Source organism: Larimichthys crocea, chromosome XXII (genome assembly GCF_000972845.2).
Source record: "Larimichthys crocea isolate SSNF chromosome XXII, L_crocea_2.0, whole genome shotgun sequence".
NCBI lineage: Eukaryota > Metazoa > Chordata > Actinopteri > Sciaenidae > Larimichthys > Larimichthys crocea.
This window is the reverse complement of record NC_040032.1, coordinates 20,592,854-20,610,824: the sequence shown is the minus strand read 5'-3', so window position 1 is coordinate 20,610,824 and position 17,971 is coordinate 20,592,854. Positions and strand designations below refer to the sequence as shown.

General features: G+C 38.9%; 1 protein-coding gene across 2 annotated transcripts in view; it reads left to right on the top strand.

Annotated features, from left to right (window-relative positions):
• Window positions 1-709: 709 nt before the first annotated feature.
• Window positions 710-17,971, top strand: part of grk6 (G protein-coupled receptor kinase 6) — a 53,326-nt gene continuing 36,064 nt past the window's right edge. For both annotated transcript variants that reach the window (XM_027273321.1, XM_019263255.2), the window contains exons 1-2: window positions 710-1,055; window positions 8,015-8,110. In XM_027273321.1, coding sequence (XP_027129122.1) covers window positions 1,004-1,055; window positions 8,015-8,110 — 148 coding nt within the window. In that variant the 5' untranslated portion in view covers window positions 710-1,003. The remainder of the gene's footprint in view (window positions 1,056-8,014; window positions 8,111-17,971) is intronic.

Below are 17,971 nucleotides of genomic sequence, written 5' to 3'. Positions count from 1 at the left end.
TTCAATTCAACTTCAATTTAATGCAATTTTTATGTATATATAGCATATAGCATGATTGAAGTAGAGACTAAAACATCATATAATAAAGTCTAAAATGTCTAAATTATCAATCAATCAGAGACATGCTCATTTTGCTCTTGAACCTTGAATTTGACTTCATGTAATCTTTTTTTTTTAAATGCTAACATTCATTTAATCTCAATTAAAATATTAAAATAAATTAAATTGAATTAAATTAGGCTACTGTATCCTATAAAAAATGATTTAATAGAGTTTCAGCTTGTTTTTAGCTTGTTAGCTAAATGCACTGTGGAGTGAGCAGAGTGAGAGGTCTGTCGGTGATGTTTGTATCATATTTTGACTCATTTTTTTTTATGAAACGGTGATTTTAAAACAGAGTGAGAGGTCTGTCGGTGATGTTTGTATCATATTTTGACTTTTTTTTTTATGAAACGGTGATTTTAAGACAGAGTGAGAGGTCTGTCGGTGATGTTTGTATATATTTTGACTCTTTTTTTTATGAAACGGTGATTTTAAGACAGAGTGAGAGGTCTGTCGGTGATGTTTGTATCATATTTTGACTTTTTTTTTTATGAAACGGTGATTTTAAGACAGAGTGAGAGGTCTGTCGGTGATGTTTGTATCATATTTTGACTTTTTTTTTTAATGAAACTGTGATTTTAAAACAGAGTGAGACGTCTGTGTTTGTTCCTCCTCTCTGACAGGAGCTTCAGGGCGGAGACGGTGTGAGGACGAGGAGGAGGAGGAGGAGGAGGAGACAGAGGAGGAGAAAGAGAAGAGGAGGGGTGCCGACTGTTACAGGACGGGACTGTGCTGCTGAAAGCAGTTAATTTTTTTTCCTCCTCGGCAGGGCGGAGGGTGGAGGTAGTGAACGGTGTTTCGAGAGAGGATAAACTGAGATTGAAGCCGTCCGGTGGGGAGGGGGGGACCAGGAGCTCCGTCTGCTGCTGCTGCTGCTGCTGTTACCCCACACAGCATCAACATGGAGCTGGAGAACATCGTAGCCAACACGGTGCTGTTGAAAGCACGGGAAGGTAAGGGATGGAGATGGAGATGGCGGTTTGACAGCTCCTCTCTCTGCCGGCACACAACGGCTGTTCAACGGCTGGAGTTCTCCTCCCAGACGTTGGCGATCTGAACGGGTTACCGCACTTCCTCTTGGCCGGCGAACAGATCATTTGATGCCGCAGGACATCTCCTAAAAATACGCGCTTGTTCTCCGTATGCGGGTGTTGAACTCCATTTTCACTTTACCTATTTAAAGTTTTCCGGCTTTATTTGTCACCGCACATGCGCGTTTTTAACACGTCCGATGACGGATGCTAACTCTCTATGAAACGGTGTCCAATTCGGCTCGGGAATTATTCGGATGAATCAATTTATTTTGGATTAAAACGTGTATCTTCCGCGTTGACGGTGCTCACTTGAAGCTGTCAAGTCAACACTGTTGTGACAGGCTAAACCGCCTCCACAGTGGGGTTTGGTGAAATAAGACAGCCGGGGGGGGTGATGCCGAGCAATTAAAGAGTGTCCCCCAAACGTTTGTCAGCGTTGTTGTTTACTGTTGTGTAATAAAATAGGTAGTTTCATAGCGTAAGTTTGGCTTTGGCTCATGTACATGGAAGTGTGAGAGGTCCGGAAGGGGTTTGCAAACTGTGAAATGAGACTGCAGCGACACATCGGGCTTCCCTTGCTGATGTTGCAGCATCGTCCTGACGTTTGCGAAACAGGATGTTTGAGGCGCAGCAGCTGTGCTGTACAAGGAGGTTTAAGTACTTTTCTGCATAGGCTTGCAATTTTAATTTCATTTAATTGCTCTCATTCAAACATATATTTAAAAAAAACACTGGCACAGCCCTTCCTGTGCATGAGTAGAAATTGTAAACAGAACATCTCACTGTGAACAATGGAAACATCATGAGAGCCCTAGCTGTTATTGTTATTCCAAACAGGAGACAAAGGTTGTGGTGACTGTTGCCAACATAATCCTAATGCCATCTGCGAAGGGACACGAGAAGATGAGTGTCATGATCCCTCGCTGCGAGCTTATCTGCTCCATTCAGCGCTTCATCTGTTGTTCTTGTAGAGGACTCAAGGCAACATATCTCCCAGCACCGGTCAAGGCCTTGACTTCTGACCTCTCTTGGAGACTAGACACAGTGTTAGTGTTACTTTACAACCTTTTGGACAGCCTGACTAGACCTCGTTTGACCCTTTAAGAACACACATTTGCCAATATGCAAATATGTATAAAGTTTGAAGAAAATTGATGCAAAGAGATCAGTGACGCCATCAGCACGTGGTAAACCAACAGAGGTCCTCTGGCGATGAGGAAATTGCTTTGAATTTAAAGGACTGTATGTTTCGTTTTTGTATGTTTTAGGCTGCATTCACATGGATTTACACAGACGGACAACATCTTCTGGACGACACTTTCCTGGTGATGTGTCACTAAAATTACGAATTTGTTGTCACATGTTTTCTTATTGTGTTACAGAGCTACGTAATCTACATTAGGTTGTCACGAAGGACTCCAAAAAGTTAAAATATGTCAACTTTGGTTGGCAATGTGTTGACCGTTACCGTTGACGGTATTCTCTCATCTAATTTTACAGTCCTGGTTTCATTTGTTAAAATGATATTTGGTTTGCCGTTTACTTTCTTGCCTGAATTTGTGCGAATACAGCAAAGACTATGAAAGTGGCACCAATTTCACAACTTTCCAAAGTCTGAAAAAAATTGCAAAAGTGAAAGTAAATGATAAATGTCGCACCTTTCTAGTCTTCCGACCACAGTACGCATCTCATTCACCCATTCACACACATTCATACACTGATGGCATTGGCTGCCATGCAAGGTGCCAATTGCTCATCAGTTTGAGGAGCTAACCATTCATTCACATTCACACACTGATGGCGCAGCCTTCGGGAGCAATTTGGTGTTCAGTTTCTTGCCCAAGGACACTTCGACATGCAGACTGGAGGGGATCGAACTGCCAATTAGTGGACGACCTGCTCTACCTCCAAGCCACAGCCACCCCATGCAATACTAAATTCATTTCAGTGTGGAAATGTAATTGCAGAGGCCATCTGCAGAGGGCCGTGAGAAGATGAGCGTTACATTCTCACACACTCTCTCATCACACATATCTATTCTTGCACTAGAGCTAACCATACTTTATCTCAGAGGAAGAAATACATCAAAGAAGTGACTTTCTTTTACTAAAGTAAATGCAAATTTAATATCTATATTGTGACATCATGCTATCACTCCCAACTTGTCAGATACTGCAGTTTGGTCGATGTTTCGAAATATGATGTTGTAGGTACCCCTCTGGTGTCCTTTCTGTATGCGCAGGGCTCCGCGGTCACATTATATTAAATATGTTTCAGTGTTTAAAACATACTTGATCAGGTTTAGGCACAAAAAGGAACAACTTTAAGTCACGTAAAGTTACGTACCTGACGTGACTTAAATATATTCCATAAGTGTACTCCATAGTCACATTAGCAACATTAAATATGTCTTGAAACATATACGTTGTGAAACTTTGATTAGGTTTAGGGACAAAAACGATATAGGTTAAGGTTTAGGAAAATATTACTTAAAGTATAGTAAAACGTTAATTCACGTAAAGTTTAAATATGTTCCGTAAGTTAACTTACAAGTGAAAATGGGCTCTGTAACTTAATTTTTGATGTCACAGGTGACATGAATAATGATCTCCTGGGTTAAAGTCCTGTGCCCAGGGCCCAAATGTAGCCAGAACCCGGCGCTGGCTGCAGGACATGTGGAGTTTCTCAGATTCGTCTGAAGCACTTGTACTTTTTAAACTTCTTTAAACTTTTAGGAAGGCAGGTCGTTTTTTGATTTATGCCATTGGGGGATTATGCTGCAGGTGAGATCTGACAGGTAAAGTGATTTGATGCTCTGAAGTCTTTAATAGACATCAGGACCAGGTGCTCGAAACAAAAAGGGGGTAGTGCAGCTCAGGGTTGTGGGAAGGCATTTAGACTCTCTGTCAAGAAACTTGTTAATGTTATGGAGGTTGTGTTTGACTGTTTTCACTCCATGTTGTTCATGTTGCCTGAGCCTGTGGACAAGCACCTGATGCCACCTAAATCTGACAAATAAGCCGACTGATCGATCATTCGATCTCTCTCTGCTGCATGCTTTATATTCAGATGTATTTATATATATGTATGTATATGTATTGCAAATGTATTAAGTAGTTTACATTATTTTTAAACTTCTAAAACATGAGGATGTGTCGCCCTTGTTCCTTTTAAACTTTATCTTTTTGTTGGGCTGCGGAAGCATACAAGTTAACAATTTAACATCAATAGTCACTATGTTTCAGTTTCTAACACTTAAAAATCAGCTGAGGTGTCTTATTATTGTCTTGTTATGGAAAGAGAAATACTATTCATATAGATGGAGAGATGTAAAGCCTACTGGAAAATTTGAAGTTTAAAGTTTTAGTCACAAGTGCTTTACTTTAATTTTAAATTAACTGGAAAAACACCTCAAGAACAACAGTATGATAATATGTATCAGCATCATTGATACATATTCTGAACTCGGACAATATAGATTGAGAAAAGAAAAAAGATCATCTGTTGCCTTTTCGTAGTCCAGTACTGACATTGGGCAGCTTTTTATAATGTATTCTTATGTGATAAAACCCCATGTGTGTAACTAAGTTACAACTAAGAGTCTAAGACAGTTGGCTGTATCTTGAAGATTGTAAAAGAGTTATATCAAATGTTTGGCAGTATTTGATTTAAAACAACTTAAATATTAAATAAGCTGTGCTCGATCTAGTGTAAATCTGATATTGTGAAGTCAATGTGTAGCCTTTGTTTTCCCACCTTTAACATGAAGAAATCTGCAGTGGGCTTTTTTTAAACATACTAAATATAGTCGTTGGAGACAGACTGTATTCTCATGCTCATGTCTACATGTCCATGTATGCACAGGATGACATAAGGCATCTTTTTTTCTCTGTTATCAATCAGGTTATTGCTAATTCTGTCGCTGATATTATCATCTGTTTTCCGGACACAAACAAAGCATCTTGTTTGCATTGTATCTGTGACTAATTCATCTCTACTTGTATGTCGGAGTAGCAGCCCCCTTGCAGTATTTGAATAGCAAATCCTGACGTGTGGTATTGACTTTCTCCTCTTCAGATGACACAGTGAGTCTGATGCTGTATTCACAACAACACTGTGTTATCAGTAAATACATCTACAGCTCCTACACTGCGTTTCTGACACGCTGTTTGATCCTGGAGTATAACTAAGGGCAGTCAGTTCTATGAATTTCATAGCACCACCATGTTTAATCTGCCAGAACTCTATTTTCTCTGGATGAGATCTGAAGGGACACTCAGTGAGGTGTTTACAGAACCAGACAGAAATTTCCATCGGGATGTTTTTCTGTGTGTTTTTCAGGTTAAAGAAAACTAATTTAAGTTTTATTGTTTGATGTATTTTTAATTCAAGGGAAATTATAACTGTTCAACCAGCAACAATTAATTAATGTTTGTTTACTTATGAAGCAAAAACATTTGTTGGCCTCAGCCTGCATATTTAGAGAATTTGTTGCCTTTCTCAGTTTTATCTGATTATAAACTGAATATCTTTAAGTTTTGTACTGTTAGCCAGACAAAACAAGATATTTAAAAATTTCACGCTTGACTGTGGGATTGTGTGTTTAACAAGTGTGTTTTTAAGTGGTGTCAGTAAACATATACATTTCTAATCGGTGAGAATTTATTTAACTGTTAATTCAAAATGTATTTTAACTTTATAGTACCCTTGTCTCCCCTACTCCTGTAACCAAACTATACACCCTTCACAGGTAGTTCAGGGTGTATTGACCCTTGAGTCAGTTACTCAATTATGTTTAATTAATAGATCTATCACATTGTTTATAAAATGTCAGACAAACAGTCCAAACCAACGGTCCATAGTTTTTGCATTTTTGCTTCATAAAATGAGGTAAGCAATTCCTGATTTATGAAAACTGTCCCTCTGTTCAGACACCTAATGATTTCTTTAGAAAATCAACTTGTAGGGTTTTGGAACTTGCATGAGGGAAATTAATGTACTACAGTACAGTGAGCATTGTATTGCAGTGTGGTTAATGAAACTGCATCACTGGGGAGTGTATCACCGGCTGTACGAGCTTTTGAAAGCTAAATGCAGAGAGGACAGGAACTTCCTCTGGTTTCTCTTTGTGCTTTGTTCTGATTGCTCGAGTGACATTTGCACTTTGTATTCACTTACTTTCTCAAGAGTGTATGGCTGCGCACAAAAACATGTTCTACTATACCTGTAAGGACATTTTGTTGATTACCTGAAGGCATACCATAACTTTAAACTAGTTGTAATTTCAAGTCTTTACCCTGAAGCTAATATTTAACGCTGTGGAGACCTCATTGTCCCCAGATTGAAGGTGAATCTGTGATCAGGTTAAGTTTCTACTATACTTGTGAGGACATTTTGTTGGTGGCATCCGAAACAGTCTAACAGACCGTTTGCGTTTTCATAATTCAAATAACTTTGTTTGAATAAAAACTACCGACTTTTCAGTCCACAACTGTTCCTAAATATGTGTTTTTGATGTTTTCTAAAGCTAAGACGGTAAAAAAAAAAAAAGAAAGAAAAAAAAGAAAAAAAAAATATTTCTTAGCATTTATACCTTTGACTCAAACAGTGCACAGTGTAACTATGCAGCAGAGGGCATGAAGAGACTTGATTATATATTTTATTGGAGTCAAGAACTGTAATCGCTGTATTAACTACACATATTAGTTATGTAAAACCGGGAGGCTTTGTTGTTTCTTTGTGACTAAATGACAATCGTGTCTACTCATCTAACCAGCCAGGTGTGTCAGTCTGGCAGTGTTGGGTGGGTGGAGGCTGTGGGTTTTTTATTTTTATTTTGAAGTTTGCATCTGTTTTTCTTGGGCAATAACCTACCTAGTCTGTCTGCCTGTAAGACCTGAACATACTTCGAACTGGATCTGTACATGGATAGCTGCAGAAACTATGTATATGTAGTTGTTCATGAGTCTGTTTCTCTTCCTCAACTTTTGCTGATTTACAGAGTTTACTAATGGACATTACTCGTTGCTAAAGTAGCCAACCACTAACTACTGCTAACTGCTAATGGACGATGGGCTTGGCACTCCAAAGCTCCTGTAGTAGAAGTTTACACCAATACTTCCCTGGTGCTCTAAGCTCAGAGTCCGGCTAATGTCAGCTAATAGGATGGCTAGCTGCACAGCTAACTAGCTAACAGCAGCTACAGAACACTTAGCAGCTAAACTGCAAACAAAAATTAAAGCTATTAGTCCATCAAGAAACTCCATAAATCACTGAAAGTTTAAGCAGACATCTGCCGGAAGACCAGAAAATATTTACTCACAATCCACAATACATTCACAGTCTCATTAAAATCAGTAAATTAAGTTATATAAGTTGTGTTTTTGTACAATAATCAGTAAAACAGAAACAATACAGAAGAAACCAGAAATCGCGCTGGCAGCGTCAGTTGTTTCTTCAAGTTAATTCTTGTCTCATTTGCGGTCTAATCAACAGTAAATCAAATTCAGTGCCCCGTGTTAATTAAAGCTACGTTAAGCACACTGACAAGAAGATAAGGTGGTGCTCACGAGCACTGGGTGCTGCCGCTTGGCAAGCTTCTGGGAAGTTGGTCAATCAAAGAAAGTTGGATTTTAGGTTGGGGGTCCTTGAAAAGATAGGAGCTAAAACGGCTTGTTTCAGGCAGAGGATGGAGGATGACGGGCTGCATAAAGAGCCAGTATAAGATAAATAAAGATCTCTCAGGTATACTGTTGTATCGCATAGTTACAGTTCAAACCATCAGACCCCTGTTCTACTGTATGTCCACATCTTTTTGGTAACCAAAGCAAACATCCTTCTTGCACTTGAGTTTTAAACCCAAACTGTTTGTTTTACAGGTGGCGGCGGAAACAGAAAAGGAAAAAGCAAGAAATGGAAGCAGCTGCTGCAGTTTCCTCATGTAAGTTTGTGTGAGGAGCTGCGACAAACCACAGGTAAGATAACGGTCTCTTTGTGGTCTTTAATGTGTCGAGTGAGACTGAGGCTTTTGAAACAGATTCAAACCTGTTGGCAAATCGGTTGTTGCTCTGCCTAAACATCCCCTCAGCTTAACAAATCTTGTGTAACCATCACCAGACCTCCATATTGTCAAGATCCTCACTTGAAAGCATAGAACAATAAAACAAAAGCAACAACAAAACATAGAAAAACTGACAATGTTTGAATAAACGAGCCCTGAGCTGCTTTTTAAAGGCTTCCAGAATGTAAATCTACAGGAGTGATCCATAGCATCAGAGCCACCACCTTTTTGTTTTTTAGTCAAGCACGAGGGACAACAAGTTAACTGCTGATCAGTAGACCTAAATGACCTACTTGTGATGTAAGGATGGGGCAGATCAGAGATGTAAGCTGGTGCGTGACCCTGCAGAGCTCTATATGTGAAAATCCTGTACTCGATGGAAAGCCAGTGTAAAGCAGATGAGATTGGTGTGATGTGTGTTGTTCTTCTGGACCAGAAGCAGTGTTCTGGATCATTTGCAGATGGTTCGGAGACAACTTGCTGAGGCAGGTGAAAGGGGAATTACAATTACCGAGATGATATAACAGCGTGAACGATAATCTGTACTTCAGTTTGTAATAAAATAGCTCTTCGTTTGGCGATCTTTCTTTATGTGGAACATGAACTGATGAAATATAACACCAGGATTTCTAAGACTAGCTAAGACTTGATGTTACAGCTGAGGAGAGGGACCCAATACATAATGATCTGGTCTTTGGCTATGATTTTGGAAATGCCCCTCTGGAATTGGCATGTTATCTGTTTTGTAGTTGGTATAGGAAAGTTCCTCCACAGCTTTACAGGCTTCTTAAGCTGGAAATCATTGTAATAGTAAAATATGGTCTCATCAGCAAACACTTTAAGATGACTGTTTTTCTTGTTAATTTGAAACTGCAAGTAGTATTTTCATAATACTGATCAAGTAGAGGAGATTATTTTCTTGATTTTGCCCATGAATGTGTACATCATAATTACAGTGTTGTCCCTACTTAGAGAGATCTATCTTGAATTCAGGATTAAAATCCAAGCTGTACAAATTTATGGAAATAACATGTGAATTATATTTGATATTTGTTATATTTGGTGGATTTTCCCTTACAGTGGCAGCAGCTGACTCCTTCACTGTAGAGAGAAAGTCCCAACAGCCAGACTAAGATATTTATGTATTTACTAGAGAGGACAGCTCTGTGTATAGCTCTCATTTAATGGACGAATCAGTAATAATGTCATGATTTGAGTCATGTGGATGCTGCTATGGTAGGCCCCAAGGTTCAAAACACTTCAGAAGTACATCAACACTACATAAGTGCACTTGGGTCAGATTATCTGGCTATTTTTGGATATACAGATACACTGAAACATGATCTAATCATAATGTAATATTGCAGTATGTATTGATCTATTACATTTCACTTCATTTATGTGATCAATCTGGATTTTTCATTTCCTCTGAGCAGCAGCGTTGACTTAATATACTGTACAAAAATAGATATCCATTCATTCATATGCGACATATCCATGTGCTCAACAGCAGACTGAAGTTTCAATAGGAGAAAATGGAGATGACACTCTTGATAAGAATAATAAGAATAACTTTATTAGTGCCTGTACAGACCAACATGTAACCTGTGCTTACTGAATCTTAGTTTAGGCACGCAGCAAGTACTTGGATAAAATGTTGTTTATATTGTGTTTTTTACTTTTCTGTTTGTGTACGTCTTAAATATTCAAGACATTTATTTGTTTGCTTCTAGACTTAATGCTAATCTAAGATAACTGGCTGCTAGCTCCAGCTTTAAAAGACAGATAGACAAGATAAGATAGAAAAATTTGAATTTAAATTAAACTTGTACAAAGACAGAAAGTTAAAAAGAAAGTTAAGAATAGAATTTTTGAATAGAACTTTTTTATAGAAGAAGAATAGAACTAGAAATAGAGACTGTAGAAAATGAATGAAAATGAATGACAGAATTTACGGTTCATCTGACAGAAGACTCTGCACACAGACAGACAGATCAGAGCTGTTTGTATTTATTATGATTAAGAGGTGTGAAGCCACAGACTGTGGCTCAACTGTGCAGATTCTGCTTTGTTCAGTTAACCCCTACATGCAGAGTAACTGACATTTCATCCTGAAGTATTTTTCATCTTAACTCTCCTTTATTTAAATAGTATCTTTCCTACAAACATGCTTTTGTCATCAACCGATTGAGCAGGATAAATGTCTTTTGTAATCGTGAGGCTTGCACTGCTTCCTGTCCAACATGTGCGCTTGACTCGACTTCTGTTTTTATGCTATACTTTTAATCTCCAAAGATATTCTCTGTATCCTAAGATGTCTACAGTCTGTCGATCAGCTAAAATTCAGTGTTATCTTTAAAGGCAAGCAGCTCAAATCTAACTTGACTGATGAATTATCTGCTTGGTATGAAAGTGTACAGTAACTCTGAATGTGAATGCACGCAGGCTGGAGAAAAAAGAAATCTTGCTCAAGTGGTAGCACAGAGGAAACTGTGGCCGGTGCAGAAAGAGGAAGCAGATTAGTGTTTTTGATGTTTCAACAGGCAGTATGGTAAGTTTCATTTTAAACAGATGATAGGTCAGAGTTTGTGATACCAAAACAGATAGAAGAATTAGAAGGAGAGGATGGGAGTGAAAGTGCAGGGACAAGATGAAGGAAAAAGTTTACTGGAGCTGGTGAAGAAATCTCATCTGATCTCTCCTCCAAAAAAAAATCATTTAAACTTTTATTTACATTTACGGAGACCGAATTTGCAATATAAAACATCCAGGTCTCATCTCATCTGGGGGCTTATGGAGATTGACTTACTTCTGGAGCCAGCCTCAAGCGGTCCTCAACTGCAGTTTTTGGCATTTCAGCATTGGGTTCACTTCACAGCCACGGAGATGTTGCTTGGTTGTTATGAGTCATCATCATCAATTTTATTTTATTAATCTTTTAGGATATTTCTGCTGTCTTGAAGGTCTTATGTGTTGATATTGAAACTGGCTGTGATCTTTAACCCTGTTCCGTTGTATTTTATCACTTTGTGCAGCTCAGCAGCAGCAGCAGCAGCAGCAGCAGTATTGTACTTTACAAGACATGCCTGTGATATAGAGTAAAATCTAGAGCACTGAATAGGTTGTTAGCACAACCTTTGAATCTCACCACAGCCAGGAAGTGAATAAGGCGCTGCAGTGTAAACGAGAAAGCATGAGAAAGTGTTGTTGGGGGATCATGTTCAGTGACTTTACTCTGATGGCTGGGTGGGTGATCCCCCAACAGGTTGCAACGTCTGATGGTCAGTTTGGGATTTTCCTAGAGCCACATTAAACCTGGGTCTAAGAGATGCACAGCATTTACAGCAATGTAAGTGAATGTCAGGACATCCCTGGAGGGGGCTTGGATGTATATTTTAAGAGAGATGTATGTCTTGTTTTTTCCTATTGCCGAGAACTGTAGCCAGTGCTTGGTAATTGATCTCATCAAAGTTTTCAGACAAAGACATTATTCTGTTTGTTCTGCTAAAGGCGTTCCACTTTCTATTTTCACAGCGATTCACACTTATCCCAAATCTCCCTTATCTTGCCCCGAGTGCCAAGAACAGCTCTGGTGACGACTGTGTGAACTACACACAACAACTCTTTTGTTGCTCGTTGTTGGTTATTGTCAGATGCTTCTCTTCTACTGGATGTGTCAACCTTGGTTAGGGTGTGTTTGTTAGTTCATCTCTCAATACTTTCTGACTTCCCGACCATGTTTGTAGCTCTCAGCTCTTGTGATAGCTAAGGCTTTGTAGCGATATAACCGACCAACTGCATTAGACTTTCATTGTTTGTCGTTTTGACAGGCAGCGTTGCAAAATTTGTCCGGTAAAACGGTTATTTTAATGTACATTTTTTAATAATAATGACACATATAGCCTATTTAATAGCATTTAATTGTCAAAAACAACTTAATCAGAGTAACATACGTAACGTACTAGGCTATTAGGATTTCTAAAGATATAACTGGGATGCTAAAGACAGCTAGACAACGAGGTCATGGAATCAAAGACAAGACTATCAGACAATAGTGGTGACAAACTTGCCACTAACCGGACAGAGGGGCTTACTACAGGTGATTAAAATGACAGACAGCCTTTAGGCATTTCTGTTATTCTATAAATTTAGTCAGTGATGTAAAATATTTCGTGAGCATGACCCCTGGTCCTGTGTGTGAATGTGTGTGTTCATGTTCTGTTGTAAACCGATCAAGTGGTTTGACCTCTCTTAAGGTTAACTATAGCAGCATGTGATGTCAGTGTGATGTGAAATATTACCACTATCAGGTTGTCTACATCAGTGCTCCCATCCATTGGAAGGATGAGGTCTGTTTGTGTATGTAGGCACTGTCACTGCACAGAGCCTCTTGGAGGTACACGTCCATACATGGCACCAGACCGTGTAGAGTAAACACACAGGCCACATTGTTAGGAAGACATCCATTAAAGACGAAGCATTGAGGCCCAGCTGATGACGCCTTATGATAAAACTTATACTGCCTTGAGGTGCAGTGTGGCGACAGACAGGCTGGTGAGGATCAAAACCAGGATGACGATTTGAGCCACAAAGATGACTTTGTATACAGTATATGTTTGTTGGAGCTGTCACAGCAATTTGTTGCAGGAAATACTTTAGGAAGCCCTTTTACACCACAGGAACTTATCTGGGAACAAAACACCCTTTTCAGAAAAATATATACATTTTATTCAAGTACTGTAGTTCCTTAGGATTTGGAGCTACCCACATGGAGTAATGTAACTAGATTAACAATTGATATTGTTGGTTGGTCCACATCTTTGGTTCAGAAATATCTAAACAAGTATTGGATGGTTTACAATTAAACCAAATATCAGATGGTAACAGAATTTTAATCACCATTGCTGGTTTGGTCGCAATAAATCCCACTTCAGAGATTTAGGTGAAATATTTGTGAAATGGGCTGCATTGGTGGAAACGTAGCTAATCCTTGAGGAGAAATGTGCCTGTCAGAGTACGTCAACTAAAAGTGCCTGTTTTTACAAATTTAAGATTGATTGAATTGAATTTCATATTTAACCTTTACAGCTACTACCAATATCAATAACTAAAAGTGAGCTGGTGCAATGTGAAATTTTGCAGCCTTGCTAGATAATGAAATTGTTTCTCTAAATTGAGGAAAAAATATAAACAAGGAAAAAGTTCTAAACATTTGGTTGGCCTGATGAAGTTCTCTCTGGATCTGGACCCTGAACCCGGTTCCCCTGGGCTAAAGTCTACTGTCCTCCGACTTTTCCAAAACAAGATTCCAAACTGTTACCACATGTGTGCAGCATCATGCAGACTGTAAGCAAGGACTGTTTGTCACTGGAATCATTGATGAGGATAGATAAACAATTTATCTTTCAATAGATAAACGAATGAGGAGGAACTTCATGTAACCTTGTTACAAAGTTATGTATGAATCTAATGAGGAGAAGAGCAACTTAATTTGCTAAAATTGTTTAAATGCGATTATGATTATAAACACTCAATAGTGGGTGGCAGTTACAGCAGCTCTGGACATTTCTCTGTTTTTTTAGTATTGTTAGTACTTTTTTGCGTTTTCACCACCAATCTTGTGTGCAACCATGGTCTTGGAACTATGGAGATCAGTGATTTGCCTTTTTTCTGTTTCACGGACTACGTTATGATACATTGAGTGACTCAAAAAAAGTCATGGCATTCAAGACCGGTGATCCACACCGAAACGAGAAGACAGGAATGCAGAGCTGGATCTAAGCTGAATTAACTCACTTCACACTCACTGGTAACTCTGGACGGCTTTCAACCTGTGAGAGAGGGCAGTTGAGTCGCTGCAGGAAGGACTCAGCCTTTCATATGTGGGGAGTCCACTCTACCAGCCGAGCCACAAGGGCGCCCCTATTTACAGTATTTTTCTTATCCACCTGTGAGCCGCTGTAACAAGTGAATTTCCCCGGTGTGGGATCAATAAGGTCTATCTTATCTTACTTTGCAGGCAGGTGTGTTGTAGTTTTCATTCTCCTTTTCCAGTCTGCACGTCTCGTGTAGAGCATGTTTACAGCTTTTTAGATATGGTAAAAATGCAAATAATAATGTGGAAACTTGATTCACTTCCCCTTATTTCACTCCCGGGTATTTTTTTTTTGTTTGTTTTTTACCCAAAAAGTTCACAGTAATAACAGTTCCTGCTCATGCTAAAATATTCTGTTTGTTAAATGAAATTTGCTTCTCACTTCACAACAGAGCTGCTTCTTTCCTGCAAGGTGCGATGCAAATATGCTTTGATTTGGATAAGTTCAGTTACACATGTTACCTCAAAGGCAGGAAACTCAACATGAAGCACAAAAAAACGCACGTTTATGTAGATCTACTGATAGATGTGAGGAAAAGGAAAGTAAAACATCAGGATTGGAAAGTGCGAGAGTGACAAATAGAAATGTGTTACGATAAAAAGAGAAGTAATGATTCAGCTGTTAAAGCCTTGGTGAACTTGACTGTTGACAGTTTTTATGAAACCAGAAGAAAGATGTGAGTGGGAGGGAGTCTTGAGAAAGACATTCAGGAAACTGTCGACTTCCTCGTTTGTCAGAAACAGGTTGTTCTCTTCCATTCTTTTCTTTCTCTACTCTCTCCTTATATTTACATCACATGTCATCACATACCATGAAGGCCCCATATGCAGCATTTCTATCTTGCACAACAGTTTTTCCTCTTTTGTTCACATGAATTTCTAAACGCAATGAAGCAATGATCAAAACCTTCTTCACGTTACTTTTGATGGTTTCAGTTCTCTTTACTTTTCACTTCACAAGAACATAGAAAACATAGTTTGCAATCACTGATTTCCTGGTGAGCCTTTCCGCCCTCAATAATCTCAATATTGTTTCCCAATAAAGAAAAATCTGCTTCTGTCGTGCAGAGATAGAACAAAATAAGTATTGAAGTCACATGAAAAGAGATGCAGCAGATCGGTCAACTGGTGTTTACCAATTAAAATTAAAGCAAGTAGGAAAGGCAGATGTGATGGAGGGTGGGGTGTCTTACAAAAGGCCATCCAACAGTTCTTTTGCACAATGTGCGTGTGTGTGTGACATATATATATTTTACAAGCTGAACATCTGTTTACTTCCTGTGAACTCATCATTACTTCACTTTTTACTTTTAGCTTTGTATTAATCTTTATCAACAGATATTTGTAGGCAAGATTTTGGCATCGAAAGTCCTGTTCTGGTTTCTGTTTATAGTCCGAGTAGCAACAGTCCATGTGGACAGCAAAAGAGGCGGAACGCATCAGCCAAAATGCAGTTTTGGACCCCATCCGCTACTGTTTTTTTTTTTGTTTTTTTACATTATCTGCATCCATAAGCAGATATGTTTATAGAGGTTAGCAGAAATGTGTTTTTATTGTTTTTATTATTCTTGCGTATGAAGTTGCTAATCAGCCTGCAGTGTGCTTGGAAGAGCTGCCAAAATAAAAACTGATTGATGTACACTGACTTGTGAAAGTGAGGAATAAAGTTCCGACCTCATTGCGGGATAAATGTTTTTCAAAACTGTACTTGTCTGGAACCTAGCCGATGAAAAACAAAGAGGGACTGAGCAAAACCCTGTGAAGCCGATGGTGCTCCTCATGAACTTGAGCTTTTCTCCATTTTTAGTAGCCAGCTAGGCCAGCTAACGGGCTAACGTAGCTGTTTAAAGACACTGAAGTGATTGTCCAAATGATTAAAAATGCCAAAAACATAACATTTCACATAAAGCTGATAGTGAAAAACTGAGTGACTAAGTTAAAGATGAAAAAACACTATGATACGATGATTAAGTTTAGAGGCAAAGTATAACTTTACTGTAGAGTTGACAAGAAGTAAATGTACATGCAGTTAAATGAAACAAACATAAATCACACTACATTGTGCAAGATCTGACACAGATCATAACAACTGACTTCCTCAGTGAATGTTTGATGACAGTACTGCAGTGATGTAAGTTCAGGAAGAATATTACTGCAGGTGCAATGTGGTCTGATGTAAATGATAAGACAGATATGTTGAAGTAAACAGAGCACCTCTAACATTTTGTTACAGTCAGTTACAGTTACCAGCACAATATGATTACAGCTATGAACTTTTCTTTTTTGGTGTTTCTGTTGTACTTTCTTTCTCTCATGGTTTGCTACTGTTGTCTTTGTTTTGACAGAAGTGTTCTCTCCACAAATGGCAAATGAAAGCATCTTGAGTCTTGATAGATGCTCTTCTCCTCCTATTCTGATACCAGGCCATTAAAGAAACTCGATCTTACAGTAAACTGGGTCCTCGCTGGCTTTTAAAGTTCAGCTGCTGTGGCTGCAGAAATCTTTTCTGTCAGCAGATCTTCACATGAATGCTGACACGTAATACCATAGATATGTTTCAGCATTCAGCAGCAACCTATAAACCTACTAACTAATCTGATCTATGTCGTGATGAGTCAAACTGACCGTAAAATACACGTTTTTTTCAGCAAAAATTCCACAGGTTTCTTGATCCGCAAAGATGTGGATCAGACTCTGTTGTCAAGAACAGTGGAAATTAGCTATAGAGACCAAAATTGTTTTTTGTACCAGGCTGTAAACATGCTTATTTCTGCTGTGAAGTTGGACATTTTAACATTGGGGCTAATGGAGATTTGCTTCTGTATCCAGCCTCAAGTGGTTGTGTCCACGAAACTTGAACAATTATTTGGTTGACAGAAAATAACAGTAAATTTAGTTTAGTTTAGTTTAGTTTAGTTTAGTTTAGTTTAGTTTAGTAAAGTTTTTAGTGCCACGAAATGATGTAATAATGCCAACAAAGAGTTACTGGTTGCAGTTTCTCAATGTAAATATTTGGTGGTTAAATTCTTTGGTAATTGAATATCTTTTGGGTTTTAGACTGTTAGTTGTTATATCATGTTTTAAGGCATCCACAGTTTACTTTCAAGGCGAATTGTGGAGAGATTTCAAACATCACAAACCCCCACTGACTAGCGGATTTGTGCTATGAGAACAAACCAATAGAGTGATGTTGTCAACTAGATGGCTATGGTGATTGGACAAATTACTTGACGTAGCTCTTCAATCGTTTGATTGTGGCTTCTGTTTGTGAAGTGAGCGTTTTTCAAATCTGTGTCGTCAATGCAATATTATGTTTTTCTCCAAAGTCAGTAGGATTCATCATAGCTTCGTGATAGTGTGAACAAAATTTCATGGTAATCCATCCAACGGCTGCTTTGATATTTCAGTCTGGTCCAATTTGGTGGACAGAGCGACGGCCTACATTACGGTAGCATCCCTGCAGGCTTGCTGCTAGCATGGCTGAAACAAAGACAACCTTTAAACAAACTAGTGTTAAGTCCACACAGAGCTATATTTGTTTACTTCCCCTAATTATTCTATAAAGAGACAGAGACAGCCAGGAGTGCAGAGGCCTTGATCCGGTTTCAAACCCGTGGCATAATCATTTTACTGTAGGGACCCAGAGGCCTGCGGAGCCAGCAGGAGGCCAGACAGAGGCTTCTTTGTGTAAATTCTCTGTGTGATGATGTACAGCATGTTCTGTACACTCCTGGCGCTCCTTTCATGTACATCACACCTCCGATGATGTATTGAGAAAGTCCACTGATCCACGACCACTTAATGAAAAGTTCCCAGAACTGGGGGTTGTTATATTTTACGCATGAGGAGCCAGTGTGGGATCGGCCATGTAGCATCATGAACTGTAATGAAGCTAATTTT